This window comes from Lepidochelys kempii, chromosome 3 (genome assembly GCF_965140285.1).
Source record: "Lepidochelys kempii isolate rLepKem1 chromosome 3, rLepKem1.hap1, whole genome shotgun sequence".
Classification (NCBI taxonomy): Eukaryota; Metazoa; Chordata; order Testudines; family Cheloniidae; genus Lepidochelys; species Lepidochelys kempii.
This window is the reverse complement of record NC_136382.1, coordinates 146,450,875-146,467,770: the sequence shown is the minus strand read 5'-3', so window position 1 is coordinate 146,467,770 and position 16,896 is coordinate 146,450,875. Positions and strand designations below refer to the sequence as shown.

Here is a 16,896-nt window from a genome sequence, read left to right as displayed (position 1 = left end):
GCTAACGCAGGGATGTTTTCCCAGTTACTCTAGTGTGATTTCCGTTTCTCACAAGTGGGGAGCAGCCGGCGACCGAGGGCGGGACAGAGTCCGACCCAGCCGGGTCTGCGCTCAGCTCCCCGGCAGAATGGCCCCAGAACTACATTTCCCAGAGTACCGCGGGCCGGGCCGGTGCGGATCGCGCGCTGGAATTGTCCCCGCCGGGCCCCGGTAGTAGCCGGCGGGGGTGTCCTGTCAGGCGGTGACGGCGGGCGGGCGCGCCCAGGTTGCTGCTGCTGCCGGGACGCGGCGGCTGCGGGCGGCGGCTCCGGCCATGGACGAGCAGGCGGGGCCCGGCGTTTTCTTCAGCAACAACAACAACAACAACGCGCTGCTGTTGCCGCCGGGCGGGGCCGGGCCGGGGCTGGAGCCGGGGGAGGCGACGGCGGCCGCGGCCGCGGGGGGCTCCTTGGCGGCGGCCGCCCCGGCCCCGGTGTCCGCGGCCCGGGCTCAGTACAGCGTCCCCGGCATCCTGCATTTCCTGCAGCACGAGTGGGGCCGCTTCGAGGCGGAGCGAGCCGAGTGGGAGGCGGAGCGGGCGGAGCTGCAGGTAACACCAACACCCCCCCCGCGCTTTTTTTTTTTTTTTCCCCTCCTCTCCGGTCCGGCTCCGCTCGTCCTGCGTCTCCCGGGGCCTGCGCCCGACTCCCAGCGCCGCTCCCCAGCCCCGGCCGCCCCCCGTCTAGTGACTGCCGGGTCCGGCCGCTGCATGGTCCCGGGAGGCAGAGCCGGAGCCCCTCGGGCGCCCGCCGTCCCCTCCGGCGTCTGAACTGCCCCCGGGAAAAGGCAGCGCTGGTCGCTCCGGCCGCGCAGCGTGTGGGGGGCGTGACACCCGCGTCCCCTCAGCCGGACGCCCCCGCCCCGGGGCGTGGAGAGAGAGAGAGCCACTGTCTCAGCGGCTGAGGTGGTGGGGCGCTGAGCCTTGTGCGCCCCAGGGCTTGGCAGCCGGGGGCACCCCGGTCACAGCGGTGCCGGAAGTCTCTGTCATGTCCCCTGTCAGTTTCGCCTGTGACTTGTGGCTGTTCTGCGGAGCCCTGCTGCGCTGGGGCTTGGGGTGACCGGTCCCGCCCCTCTCTTATTTCTCCCATTTTATCCTCCCTTGTTTCGAATCGCTTCAGTTTCTTCCTGCCTCTTTCTTAAACTGAAGGGGAGGGAGCAGGAGTGATGCAATGTACCCTTCTACTCTCCCTATGTGTCAGAATCTCTTGTGCTGAGAGAGGCTGAATCTGGGCCCTGTCTATCCTAGAATACCTGGGACCTTTAATTCTTCAGCAGTGGTAGCAATGATAGAAGGTGTAGTGGAGAAAAGAGCTTGGCCTTTTTATTTTCTACATTACAATTGTTGTTGTTGTTCCTGACCGAAGATGACGCTGACAATAGTTTTATGTCTTGTGAGTATGGCTGTGGCTAAAAAGACCGATGCGAGAGTGCCAATCCCTGCTACATGAAGCGCATAGGTAGCTGGATCCTAGGAAGAGATTACAATCTGTGTCTGCTGCTGTTTAGGACTCAGCCTCTGTGCCTCAAGATCCATATGGCGTTTAATCTCCTGTTGGATAACCCCTTCACTGACTACTGCTTATATTACTATTATATTGCTATTGTAGTATTGCAGAAGCTGTTGTGTAGTATATCAGAGTTGCTGCATAGTGAAGAAAGCATCTTAATTTTCCTGTGTAGACAAGGCCCAGAGCCTGTTAGCCTTCAGTTGGTCAGAGCAAGTTGCTAGATAGAGGACTCGCATCCTCCCTTCCCTTCCTGGGCTAAGGAGTTACAGCTCTAGTCAGGCACAAACTATCTAGAGCCACTATCAGGCCATGTCTACACTAGCGAACTTACAGCTGCACAGCTATACCAATGCAGCTGCGCTGCTCTAAGATCGCTCTTGTAGGTGCTCTATGCTGATGGGAAAAGCTTTCCCTCCGTACGTAGCTCTGTCCACACCAGCACTTCTGTCAGTGTAATTTATGTCAGTCTGAGGGGTGTGTTTTTCACACCCGTGAGTGACATAAGTTATACTGGCAAAAGTGCTAGTGTAGACATAGCCTCAGTGATTAGCATGCTGTAAGAACTGTAATAGGAGAGTAGGTTTTCCAACCATTTACAGATCAGTTGCAAGAATGAATCTCTTGTAGGTCACATCTCCAAATAACAGACTCCTAATAACTAACTAGTTGGTTCTCAAAGTGACCATATCTGAGATTTAGAACCTACCACACATTCCTCTTCTCTAGGTTTCCCTCTTTGTTTTCCGCTTCCTATCCCTTTGTCCTCTTTTCTCTTCATATCCCTTCCCCAACATGCAGCAGCACAGGCTGCTTCCCTGTTTTTTATAGGCAGGAAAATCTCCTGATTTTGTCAATCTCTCTGTTCCTGTGGGATTATCAAGAAGGTCTTCTGAACAGGATTGCAGGTGTGATGTTCTATGGTGATTCTCTTGCACAAGTTTTAAAAAGTGCTTGTGAGGACAAGGGAAAGAGAAGGATGGATGTAATTGAGTCTGACCTGAACTGATTGACCTTCATTGCAGAATTTGTAATTTAGTAATTGATTCATTAGCTATTTGTGTCTAATTAACAGAAACGTGTTGAAAATAACCTGTGTATTTGGGACAGATATAGTGAGCATGAGGCAGGCCACATGTTCAGTGAAATCCCATAAATAAGATTTGATTTGGGCAAACTTTATCTTGATAATCATATGATATGTATGTATTCACATTACAGTGTGCATCATAAATAAAATGGGCATGAGAGAAAAATGTCCACCTTGCAAAGACCTAATCGTGCCAAGCATTTTAATACTACTACTACTTTGCACTTATGTAGCATTCTTCATCAAGGGATCTCAAAACACTTTAAAAAGGTTGGTAAAGATGATTCCCCATTTTATACACTAGATGGAAAAACTGAAGTACAGAGGTTAAACTACTTGCCATCTTGTCACTGACAGACTTGGTAATATAACTAGGGCTGTCAAGTGATTAAAAAAAATTAATCGCACGATTAAACAATAATAGATACCATTTATTTAAGTATTTTTGGATGTTTTCTACGTTTTCAAATATATTGATTTCATTTACAACACAGAATACAAAATGTGCAGTGCTCACATTATATTTATTTTTGATTACAAGTATTTGCACTGTAAAAAACCAAAAACATAGTATTTTTCAGTTCACCTAATGCAAATACTGTAGTGCAATCTCTTTATTATGAAAGTTGAACTTACAAATGTAGACTTGTGTACAGAAAATAACTGCATTCAAAAATTAAACAATGTAAAACTTTAGAGCCTGCAAGTCCACTCAGTCTTACTCTTTGTTCAGCCAATCACTCAGAGAAACAAGCAGGAGATAATGTTGCCTGCTTCTTGTTTACAGTGTCACCTGAAAATGAGAACAGGCATTCTCATGGCACTGTTGTAGCCGATGCAGCAAGGTATTTACATGCCAGATGCGCTAAAGATTCATGTATCAGAGGGGAGCCGTGTTAGTCTGTATCCACAAAAACAATGAGGAGTCCAGTGGCACCTTAAAGACCAACAAATTTATTTGGGCATAAGCTTTCATGGGTAAAAAACCCACTTCATCAGATGCAGGTATTATTATACTGACACATGAAGAGAAGGGAGTTACCTTACAAGTGGAGAACCAGTGTTGACAGGGCCAATTCAATCAGGTTGGATGTGGTCCACTCCCAATACTTGATGAGGAGGTCTCAATACCAAGAGAGGGAAAGTTGCTTTTGTAGTGAGCCAGCCAATCCCTATTCAACCCCAAAATTAATGGTGTTAAATTTGTAAATGAATTTTAGTTCTGCAGTTTCTTTTTGAAGTTTGTTTTTGAAATTTTTTTGTTGAAGTATGGCTACTTTTAAGTCTCTTATAGAATGTCCAGGGAGATTGACGTGTTCTCCTACTGGCTTTTATATGTTACTGTTCCAGATATCTAATTTGTGTCCATTTATTCTTTTACGTAGAGACTGTCCGGTTTGGCCAATGTACGTGGCAGAGGGGCATTGCTGGCATATGATGGCATATATCACATTAGTAGATGTGCAGGTGAATGAATCCCTGATGGTGTGGCTCATGTAGTTGAGTCCTCTGATGGTGTCGCTAGAGTAGATATGGGTACGTCCGTGCTGATGACGGATTCTGATTGATAACAATCCAAAACAGTGCAGACCGACACATGTTCGTTTTCATTATCTGAGTCAGATGCCATCAGCACAAAGTTGATTTTCTTTTTTGGTGCTTCACATTCTGTAGTTTCCTCATCGGAGTGTTGCTCTTTTAAGACTTTTAAAAGCATGCTCCACACTTCGTCCCTCTCAGATTTTGGAAGGCATTTCAGATTCTTATACCTTGGTTCCAGTGCCGTAGCTATTTTTAGAAATCTCACATTGGTATCTTCTTTGCATTTTGTCAAATCTGCAGTGAAAGTGTTCTTAAAATGAACAACATCCGAGACTGCTATAACATGAAATATATGGCAGAATGCGGGTAAAACAGAGATGGGGACATAAAATTCTCCCCCAAGGAGTTCAGTCACAAATTTAATTAACGCATTATTCTTTTAATGAGCGTCATCAGCATGGAAGCATGTCCTCTGGAATGGTGGCAGAAGCATGAAGGGACATCAAATGTTTATCATATCTGGCATATAAATACCTTGCAATGCCAGCTACAAAAGTACCATGCAAGTGCCTGTTCTCAATTTCTGTTGACATTGTAAATAAGAAGAGGGCAGCATTATCTCCTGTAAATGTAAACAAACTTGTTTCTCTTAGAGGTTGCTGAACAAGAAGTAGGACTGAGTGAACTTGTAGGCTCTGAAGTTTTACATCGTTTTGTTTTTGAGTGCAGTTATGTAACAAAAAAGTCTACATTTGTAAATTGCACTTTCACGATACAGAGATTGCACTACAGTACTTGTATGAGGTGAATTGAAAAATGCTATTTCTTATGTTTATCTTTCACAGTGCAAATATTTGTAATCAAGAATAATATACACTTTGATTTCAGTTACAACACAGACTACAATATATATATTGTAATTGTAACTGAAATCAAAGTGTATATTATTCTTGATTACAAATATTTGCACTGTGAAAGATAAACATAAGAAACAGCATTTTTCAATTCACCTCAAAGTGTATATTATTCTTGATTTTATATATAAAATCATATATATATTATATATATATAAAAACACATCCAAAATATTTAATAAATTTCAATTGGTATTCTATTGTTTAACAGTGCAATTAATTTTTTTGTGTTAATTCTGTGAGTTAACTGCAATTAATCGACAACCCTAAATATAACCTATTTTTTCTGACTACTAGTTATCTGCTTCATCCCCTGGGCCTGCTGCCTCTGTGCCAAAGCATCTCAATAAGGTTATAATTAGCTTTGATTGGCACTGCCACAAGCTGTAAAAACATTTATCTGCTAGAGAGTGATACTCAAAAAGGTGTGAAATTCTTTGCAACCTTTGTAAAACTCAAAGAAATTATTTCCTATCTGACAATTTATAAATGATTGCTGTCTGATCTGTATTTTGTGCTGCTGGGAAATGGCTGTTGGAAATTAATTGATCCATATAGCTGAATTACAAACAGTGTTAATTAAAACCAAATTCCACTGACTTCTGAAGCCTTCCAGCTGGCCTATATATACGGAAATGTTTAATAGAATAATAGAAGTTTGAGGTCATATAGTTTATCTTTCTCTTGATGCCAAATTGTTCTTTATTGTACATTCACTAGTTTTTCATCCAGCCTAGCTTTAGATGTTAAACTATCACTTTTCTTGGGAGACTGTTCTGTGCTCCTGATATTACATGATTTTCTTTCTCAATTTTATCTTATTTCACATAGGCTTCTTGTGCTTGTCTAACTCCTCACATACTATGGTATTTACACCCTTCAGGTAGTGTATAGTGTTATCATGTTTTCCTTTGCCTTCCCTTCTGTAGTCATACCCTAGCCAAGCTACACTTATTCAGGTTTTTTTTAATCTCCTCATAAATCAATCCCACTATGATCCCTGTTCACTTGTGGTGGTGGTATCTAAACTTCCTCTGATTTGCTAAATACTTTCATTGTAATGAGATTCCCAGAATGAAATGCAGTATTCCATACCCACTCACACCAAAGCCAAACAGAAAGATTGTTACCTTTCTATTGCATCCGTTCCCTTGCACAAGTTTAAAAAAGAAATGCTTGTGGGGACAAGGGAAACAAGTAGGACATGATTCTAACCTGGAGTGATTGACCTTAATTGCGGAATTTGTCATTTAGTAACTGATTCATTATCTAGTTGTATCAAGTTAACAGAAACAACTGTTAAAAATACCCTGTGTTTTGGCATAGATATAATATGCTCATTAGGCAGGCAACATACAGTGGAATTCCATAAATAGATTGATTTGGCAAACTTTGTCTTGATATTCATATGTATGTATTCATGATTAGGACCCTACCAAATTCATGACCATGAAAAATGCTTCCTGGATTGTGAAATCTGGTCTCCCTCTGTGAAATAGGTCTTTTGTGTGCTTTTACCCTATACTATACAGATTTAATGGGGGAGACCAGCTTTTCTCAAATTGGGGGTCCTGACCAAAAAGGGAGTTGCAGGGGGGTCGCAAAGTTATTTTGGGGGGGTCATGGTATTGCCACCCTTACTTCTGTGCTTCCTTCAGAGCTGGGTAACCAGAGAGTGGCGGCGGTTGGCCAGGTACCCAGCTCTGAAAGCAGCATCCCATCACCAGCAGTACAGAAGTAAGGGGAGCAATACCATACCATGCCACCCTTACTTCTGCACTGCTGCCTTCAGGACTGGGCAACCGGAGAATGGTGGCTGCTGACTGAGGGCCCAGCTCTGCAGGCAGCAGCACCGAAGTAAGGGTGGCAATACCATACCATGCCATCCTCACTTCTGTGCTGCTGCTGGCAGCATCTCTGCCTTCACACCTGGGCTCCCCACCAGCAGTCGCAGCTCTCCAGCTGCCCAGCTCTGAAAGCAGGGCTGCCGCCAGCAGCAGCAGCACAGAAGTACCACAACCCCACTACTTGTGACCACCCCACAGCTCCTTTTTGGGTCAGGATCCCTACAATTACAACACTATGAAATTTCAGGTTTAAATAGCTGAAATCATGCAATTTGCTATTTTTAAAATCCTGTGACCGTGAAATTGACCAAAATGGATAGTGAATTTGGTAGGGCCCTATTCATGATACAATGTACCTCACAAATAGAATATGCATAAGAGGAAAAAAATTCCATCTTGCATGATGGGATGTTTCTGCAAATTGCTCATGCTTTCATTTAAGGTTTCTAACATCTTGCATAGCAAGCTCTTTTCTAATTTGCTGTTCCACCTGTTGGATGTTCTCAGTATTAGTTTTTCCCAGTTTAGCCTTCCCATCAAGAATCTCCAAAAAATGTACTAGCTTACATTTTTCAAGTTCAGTCTTAGTTTGTGATCTGCCCCCGTTGTCATCTTTCTTGTGTCATTTCTCTCTTTGCTGGGATTCTTAACATATATGCATTAATATCACTTGCAAATTTAATGAATATGGAGTTTATTCCCTCTTCTGATTAATGAAGATATTCAGTAAGATCAGAACTAACACAGATTCTTGCATGACTCCAATAGATGCATATCCCCTAATTATATACTTTGCCATTATACTGTTGCCATTTGCTTACAGATATTTACAGTAGAACCTCAGAGTTATGAACAACTCAGGATTGGAGGTTGTTCGTAACTCTGAAATGTTCATAACTCTGAACAAAACATTATGGTTGTTCTTTCAAAAGTTTACAACTGAACATAGACTTAATACAGCTTCGAAACTTTACTACGCAAAAGAAGAAGGTTTCATTTAAATTAAGATGGTTAAAAGCAGCAATCTACTTACCTTGTCAATTTTTTTGAACTTTTCCTTTTATTTTTTTTAGTAGTTTACATTTCACACAGTACTGTATTTGTTTTTTGTTTTGTCTCTGCTGCTGTGTGTTTGCGTACTTACGGTTCCAAATAAGGTGTATGGTTGACCGGTCACTTTATAACTCAGGTGTTCATGATTTTGGGGTTCTGCTGGAGAGAGTTTTCAGCACACATGAGTATTCATGTGTGAGCAGATTTAAACTAATGCAGAGAGTAAGATGTTGTGAGACGCTGTCAAATATTTTACTGAAATTAAGTGTTAATCAGCTTCATTCCCTTCATCCTGTTTTGTTTTTTGATAGTATTGCAAAATGTAATTTGTTCTTATAGCTTATTCTGTTATCTTTTAGTTTGGTGATTATTATTGGAAATGGAAGCTAGATTTATAGAGCAGAATTGATACAATTGCACATCAATTTTTGAAAATCGGTACTAACTTTTCTTAGATTCTTCTGGGGTAACTGTTTTTCTCCATCAGTTTTCAGAAATAATTGTTCATTGTGATTGTGTTTTTTACTTAAACTAAATTTTACTTAGATTAGATTTTTTACTCTTAAAATTTACACTATTTACAACAGACAACTCTTTTTATAAAAAGAGAACAGTTGTACTTTTGGGAGTAGTGGAACCTCCTTATGGACAAACACTTAGGGACAATGCTCTCTTACTAACATGTTGACCACATGTCAGATATTAATGAGTAAAACAACTAAAAAGATAAGGGTTAAGCTTTGTCAGAGATTAAAATGGTTTTAAGTGGTAACAAACAGCTGGTGTGAAAGGATACTGTTTGAATTGGAGAAAAGTGATAGAGGAGCATCTTGGAGGTTAGTATTGGGATCAATGTTCTGTAATACTAGCTGATCTCTAGGGGTTGGGGAGAAGCACTGATGGTTGGAATCGTGACAGAGAGAGCTCCTCGCTGTTTCCCTCTTCTGCTATAAAACAGAAGCAGTGTCTAGTGAGTGCAGTAGCATTGTGCCATTCCAGGCAACTGCGTTATAGTAGTCAGGAGATGGGGGTAATCAAATGGATGAGAATGGCTATTTATATTTTTGAGAACAGTATTTGACTTTAAAAAATATTGCACATATATTGTTTCCTGACTTTCAGGTGATACCATATAAATAAACTGGTGCAGAATTACATCCTTTTATTGCAAATTTAATTCAGTCAAACTTTGAAAAAGTAAAACTATTAGTCTTGAAATGGATAGTGAGTTGATGAAGTTGATTTAGTTATTTTAAAAGTTTAAAATTTCAGATGAATTTAAGTATTTTGGGACTTTGAACAGAATAATGGAAGACTAAATAAAATTTGCAGAAATCAGATATTATATAATATTAACCCCCACCACCACCACCTACCCAAAACAAAAAAACAAACAAACCCCAAACTTCTTATATGCTGATGAGAACTGAACTTTTGGGACCCTTTGGGGAAGGTGATTTGGCAAAAGTCTTGGATAACTCATTGAAAATGTTTGCTGAATAAGAAGCAATCGCTTAAAAAGGCAAACAATGGTTGGGTTAATAGTTTTTGGAGGGATAAAAATATGGAAGATTGACAGTGTCCAATGTTTTAGTTTCTTAAGCAAGTGGAGACTGAAGTGCTCCAAAGAAGTGAAAAGAAGATGGAGAAGATTGGAAAATGACAAGAGGTTGCAAGAGCTACATTTATTTAGTCTGGAAAGATGCTAGATGGGCCATAAAGTAATTGAAAAATTATTAACAGTGAAGGGAAATGTGCCAGTTGCAGACGTTGTAATTAGCACATTAACCTGAAGCAGAGGAGGAAAGGTTTTCTTATTTCATTGGTTTGGGTTTTTTGTTGATCAGCTCTCACAAATGAGCACTTGCACTCATGAGTAGTAGCCTCATCTAAGACATGGGACTACTTGTGCAAGTAACTGTTCACCAGTGTGAGTAAGGAGTCACACTCTAGCCCCCCAAAATGTACAGGCTTGATTGTTAGGTGCAGAGGAAAATTTAAGAACTAAATCACTTCTGAATATAATTTGAAGGGATTATCAAGGCCCTTCATATCGCTGCCCCCTCTTATATGTTCTTTTTTTTATTGCATCAGTACCCAATGACTGTCCACTTTTCTCACCACCGTCTTTGAACCTTCTCCCAAGGTTGGGCCCAAGACCTGTTAAGCTTATGATTTAAAGACCTGTATGAACCCATTAATACTGTGTGCAGTTCTGATCTCTCATTAAGAAAGATGAATTCAAACGTTAACACAGAAGAGCTCCTAGGATGATCTAAGGAATGAAAAACCTACATTATGACAGGAGACTCAAAGAGCTTTGCTTGTTTAGCCTCACCAAAAGAAGGCTGAGGGGAGATTTGATTGCTCTATATAAATACATCAGAGGGATGAATACCAGGAAGGGAGAGGAGTTATTTAAGTTACACACCCACGTGGACACAACAACAAATGGATATAAATTGGCCATCAACAAGTTTAGGCTTGAAATTAGGCAAAGGTTTCTAACCATTAGAGGAATGAAGTTCTAGAACAGCCTTCCAAGGGGAGCAGTGGGGGTAAAAAACCTAACTGACTTCAGGATTCAGCTTGATATGTTTTTATGGAGGAGACGGTATGACAGGACTGCCTACAATGGCATGTGGCCCATCGGCAACTGCCAGTAGCAAAAATCCCCAGCGTCTGGAGATGGGAAACTAGATGGTAAAGGCTCTGAGCTACTACAGAGAATTTTTTCCTAGATATCTGCCCGGTGGGTCTTGCCCACATGCTCAGGGTCTAACTAATTGCAATATTTGGAGTCAGGAAGGAATTTCCCCCCAGGTCAGATTGTCAGAGACCAGGAGATCAGACTAGATGATCACGATGGTCCCTTCTGACCTTGAAGTCTGAGTCTGTTTTTATTGTTCAAACTGTTTCTTACAGAAATGGCTCTACAGAGTAATTAACATTGTGAATATGGTTTTGTAACTTTTTTTAATGTATATAGATCACATTAAGGATCACAAATTTTGTTGTCTTCCCAAACTGTTGTACAAGTCATAAACATTATTTTCACTGTTGTAAATATTCCCTTAAAATATCATCAAATGTTCATGATTTTGGTACAGAATGCATTGTTGAATATTACTGACATGCCAAGGGTAGAATATAGTTAGTACCTGTAAGTAAAGATAAAAACTGAAATTTCCCACATGGTAACACTACACTCAGTACATAGTTCAAAGAGCTAAGTGTGTATTTTTGTAGTGTGTATTTGTAGTCTGTGTATTGATACGTAATACATACATTTTTCGTTGATATCTTACATATTTAAAGTCTGTTCTCCTCAGTAGTCATTTTATATTGTCTGCACTAACTGGAGCTGTAACATGACACTTACATTGGGGGATAGATCCTTTTTGTCTATGTCGTCTGACCAAGAAATTCTAATTGTAGGTATGCTCCAGAAGCACATCTTCATTAAATCTCTTTTGAGACTGAAGTTTTATTTACTACTTCTAGGATGGACCGTGTGAAATTCCCAAGACCACAAGAATTTTATAAATTTCTCTTACATCGTGATTCAATATTAAAAGCAAACAATATGTGAGTGTCTAATCTTTAATTTGTATGCACGCAGACTTATATGAGCGAGATGAGAAATCAGAAAGCTACCTACTCACTGTATTAGCATAATGATTCAGGCCCTCATGGCCTGTCAGGCTGCCCATCTTATTTTGCCTGTCAATCCTTCATTCCCACCTTTCTCAGTGAGTTCTAGACATCCTCTGGCTTGGAAGGAGGAAAGAGAGATTGTGATTGTTTCTATATTTAAATACTTGTGAGATGTTCAGATACTAAAGTGATCTTACTCCAGTGGATTAAGTATCTCCAATATCTAGGCTTCCTAATAGGTTTTGGACTCTCTTGAAGTGAAAAGGTGACTCCTCTTCCATCACAGCACTGTTTCATTAACATAATTATTCAGTGTTTATACAGGTGTAGTTTCCTGGGCAGCAAGATAAGTCACTTTCTCCTACCACAGTCCCTTTAAAAAAAAAACACCCCTTAATTATGTGTTCAGATTTAATTCATTATTGCAAGGACTTATTTGTTCGTATGTGATGACCCCCACAGAAGCTTATAGAATGCAGTACTCATTTTTTGTGGGAAAATACATAGTTTGGACTCAAATTCTATTGCATATTTCTGCCTTTCCCCTTTACAATGGTTGTCTCTCCTGCTGAAGTTAGGCCATTATAGGTATATCTACACAACATTTTAGAATGAACAGGACTGGGTCAACAAGACTTGGGATAGCGGGAATCACATTAGTGCTCTAAAAACAGCAGTGTACACAGTGCTTTGAAGTTGCAGCTCTGGGTCTGAAGCCTGGGGGTGGGGGCTTCAGAACCCAGCTTCAGAGCTCAAACTCCAGCCTGAGCCACAACTTCCAAGCACTATTTATATACTATACAGCTATTCTTAGAGCGCTAGCATGAACCCCGCTAGCCCAACTCTGTCAACCCAGGCTGGGAGGCTTGTTTCAGAATGCTGTGTAGACCTATCCAGAGTGTATCTTTCTAGTTTCCTTGCAGACACACTATTGGGGCTGGTTCAATTGTTCACGTTTTGTTAGTGAGGCCACCTATGATCTGTTCTAATTTGCCTTGCCCTAACCTGAGCAGTCAACTGTTCCTTTCCTGAGCTTCCACGATGTTAGTTTAAATGTTAGCATCAACCCATCTGATCTATGATCTCCATTCTACCCTGCTCAGTGTGGGACTTTATGCAATAAGTTTAAATGGAAGTATGTTTGAAATTCTTACATCTGGGCTTTGGCTCATTATGTACTGTATTTTTTGTGTTATGTATGTCATTCCTGTCATTGTCTATTCTGTTAATACCATATTTATTTAGATATTCTTCTTTGGACTTTCTGCGTATACACAGGTTTCAGACTGGTAGCTGTGTTAGTCTGTATCAGCAAAAACAACGAGGAGTCCTTGTGGCACCTTAGAGACCAACAAATAAATGTCAGGTTTCAGAGTAACAGCCGTGTTAGTCTCTATTCGCAAAAAGAAAAGGAGTAGCTCAAATAAATTGGTTAGTCGCTAAGGTGCCACAAGTACTCCTTTTCTTTTTACAAATAAATGTGTTAGTCTCTAAGTTGCCACAAGGACTCCTTGTTGTTTTTGTGTATACACAGTATGCTGATGAGCATGTCGATAGTGCTTAAAACAAATTAGAGCCCTCCAATTAAATAAAACTTGCAGAAATGATTAAACAACTATAAGGATTTGGTTTGAGGAATGATTAAGAGAGCTGAATATATAAAGCTTGGCTAACCAATTATTTAATATTTGAAGGTAAGAGCAATTATTTACAGTAGTGGTAGCCTATAGTTAGCAGGGTGAATAAAGGAAAACCTGATTGACTAGAGAAAATTCTTCATAGTCAAATCCATTTGATTTGCCTGAGACATTTAAAACTAGGTTGAACAAAGTATTAGGAATAAATCAGTAAACCTGCACTGCTAGAGGGAAGGACTGGCTGACCTCTTAGGCTCTTTTGTCTGTAATTTCTGTGAAAGAAGTTATTTGAAGAAAACTGAATCTGTCAGTTCATATTGATGATTGTTAGTGAGTCTAAGTAATTCATTTTCACAAGCATCTGCTTACAGTAAGCGAAACACTTTACCTACATCACAGGTTTATTTCAGAATATGACCCAACAAGCTGAAATCAGTGGCAAAAGATACATTTTAACTGGATGAACTAATGGACTAGTGGTTATCTCTGTGGGGTATTGAGTATCTATCTGCTCCACATAATTAACACTGCATTTTCTGAGGTGAATGAGGTACAGAATTTAATATATATCCCCTTGTTTAAATTTATGGTTTTATTTTAGTGATTCTCTTATACCTTTTTTAATTATCTTAAGCCACAATAGACACTATTGCAAACATCTTCCTTTCCGATCCATAATGGTTGTCTCTCCTGCTGAAGCTAGGCCACTATGGGTATGTCTACACAATATTTTGGAATGAGCAGGAGTGATTCCCCCTCCGACAGTCTGGGTTAACAATACTTGGGCTACTAGGAATCACATTAGTGCTCTAAAAATAGCTGTGTAGAAGAGAAAAGTTCAGATTTCATGGCCATAAAATTATTGTTCAGCATTGACAAAATTCTTGGCACTCTGCAGGTCAACAATTAAAGATAGTCCTTGCCCCAAAGTCCTGTTTCTGAAATTTTAAGCAAATGTTGGAAAGCACAGAGGAGAGCTGAGCTATTAAGGTAGACTATTTCTCGTCAGTACATAGTATGTAATAATACACAGTTGTTTTAGCCAACGTACTGTGCATTGGACCTGTGCACTTAAATGACCTTAAGGTGCAAAGAAGCATGTGTGAGAAGTCTACATTAAAATGGTAATAAATCATAAGCAAGAAATGCTACCGTTTTTGGATGGGTTTCCAGTAGTAGCTACCTAAAAATCAATTAGGTTTGAAATGTTTTAATGTATTCGTAGTATAGGGGTTTTTTTTTTACTATTATTTATTAGCATTGGCCTAGATCAACTTACATTTCCACTTAGACTTCAAAAATGTTATACAGACAAATTTAGCTTTCATGTGTTTGGTGATCCCTTCACCCCCCATCAGTCTCTCTAGTCCATTCACTCTTCTCCAATTTTGTGAGTTATGTATTCATGCTGAGGACCAGAAACAATGCCCTAAATTTCAAAAATATTAAAGATGTTTGTAAAACAGGTCTGTGATAAGAGTCCCAGTCGAGACTAAGAAGTTTTTTTTGTTACTAGAATAACCTGCTTCTTGGAGGAGATTTTAGTGTTGGCAATGCAACATTTTTAACCAGTTAAGTGGGAAAAGAAGAGAGGGGAGAGAACCTTCTTCATTTTCAGAGGAGGTGGGGAGGACTGAAAATTCTAAGATTTTTGTATGTATTTTCATATTCTAAGTATGTGCTGGATGTGATGCAGGACTGAATGTTCAGTGATTGAGTTAGTCTAGATTGACCTGTTGATCTTTGCTGTTTAAACACCTTTAGCAAGATTGTTCTCAAAACATGGAAGGTTCTTTTTCCAATCAAGTTCATTGTAGAATTTGGAGTGAGTAAATAATCCAATTGCAAATTAGAAATTAATATTTTTTGTTTGCTAGACAGCACCTTCATCTTGCTTCTTGGCTATAACTCACTGTGTTTTGCTTTTCATCAGCTGCTGTAAAATTACAGGACCTGTACTGGGTGTAAACCTGAAACAAGCTGTTGTGAATTTGTTGCAGGCCACATGGAGTACTTGGGGGACCATTCTTAGTGGACTGAACACAGGAATGAGAGCCAAAGACCTCTGGGTTATAATTCTGATTTTTGACAAATGACTTCTATGTGTACCAGTCTGTGAAATGGGTATAAACTAGTACTTCATGGGCGTTTTGCAAAGAGAATTAATTAATGCTTGGACAGCTCTTGAATAAATGAAAAGATTTATATAATTACGGAGTATTACTAATAATGGAACATCTCTTTTTAAGTTGGAGCAATTCCAGAAACATCCCATAAAGCCACATGTGGATGCGTGAAATTGATACCAAACACAAATAATTTGTGTGTGTCGAAACTCATAGCCCAAATGTAGCTTCCCTGCCTCTTCCTGACTATCCCATTTTAAAGGTAAACTACAGATAGTTTTCTTTTTTGCTCTTTTATGATATCGGGGGATTTGTTAACAAAAATCTTAAAGATGCTATGTTTTTTTTAACTTAAATCTGTGGAGGGGGATGAGAATTTCAGATCCTGTGAATTTTAGGGTCTGGAGTTTTTGTTAATGTAAAGTTTTCTGCAAATTCTAAGCTTTAATTTAAAAAGATCTTACATTTTAATCTTTACGTAGCCCTCCTAATACAACTTTGTAAAAATATTGTTTGTAGCAAAATAGTACAAAAAGTGTGACCTTACCCCTGGCCACTCTGATAAGTTTCGATGTAGTGTGAACTTCAAAGCATACTGGACCATTTTACAATAGCAGACAAAACATCTGACAAAGGTTAGACTGCTGATGTGCTGAGACCACTGCTTGTCGTGCTGACTAATACTGACTCCTTGTACTCCCCTTCTGTGTGTATCTGTTTTGTCTCTTGTCTTATACTTAGATTGTAAGTTTTCTGGGTCAGCCGCTGTCTTTTTTGTTCTGCTTGTACAGCACCTAGCGCAATGAAATCCTGGTCTGGACTGGGTATCGTAGGCACTACAGTAAAAGAAATAATAATAAAGCATGACAGTTTCCTCCTGCTCCCCTTAAAGTAAATTAGAAGTAAAATGTTCTTGTTCCCTGAGATTTTCATCCTCCTCAACAGCACCGAAGTGTGGGGGATGGGATTGTTCTACTATGTTCTGGAAAGTCTCATCTATGTACCTCTCTGTCTCCCTTAGCTCCCCCAGTTCAACCACTCAGATCTTAAAAGCCCGTACTTGGTATGTGAGGGCAATGAGTTGCTTGCACCTGCCCACAAGGCAGGTAAACATACATGCTGGATTCAGTGCAGTAAACTTGAGAGCCCCCATTCTGCTGTTGGACTTCTGCCTGCATTATTTTACTCTTGCAGAGGTTTTTTTTGCTATTTTTTTGAAAGGGTATTTGGCCTAAATTTAGACTGTTTGTTAGGTGTATCTCATTCCCCCTCTAAGTGTGTGTCCACACCCTGACCGATGTAACAGTGGTGATACAACTCCCAGTGTGAAAGCAGCTATGTTGTTGGAACTGTTTCAGAGTAACAGCCGTGTTAGTCTGTATTCGCAAAAAGAAAAGGAGTACTTGTGGCACCTTAGAGACTAACCAATTTATTTGAGCATAAGCTTTTGTGTGCTACAGCTCACTTCATCAGATGCATACTGTGG

The 16,896-nt window shown here is 40.2% G+C and overlaps 1 protein-coding gene across 6 annotated transcripts in view; it reads left to right on the top strand.

Annotated features, from left to right (window-relative positions):
- Nucleotides 1-213: 213 nt before the first annotated feature.
- The window catches only part of STRN (striatin), a 108,846-nt gene continuing 92,163 nt past the window's right edge, over nucleotides 214-16,896 (top strand). For 2 of the 6 annotated variants that reach the window (XM_073338378.2, XM_073338374.2), the window contains exon 1: nucleotides 217-589. In XM_073338378.2, coding sequence (XP_073194479.1) covers nucleotides 314-589 — 276 coding nt within the window. In that variant the 5' untranslated portion in view covers nucleotides 217-313. Of the gene's footprint in view, nucleotides 590-16,896 lie in introns of all 6 variants that reach the window. The other 4 variants (XM_073338372.2, XM_073338377.2, XM_073338373.2 and 1 more) reach the window with 4 other exon arrangements.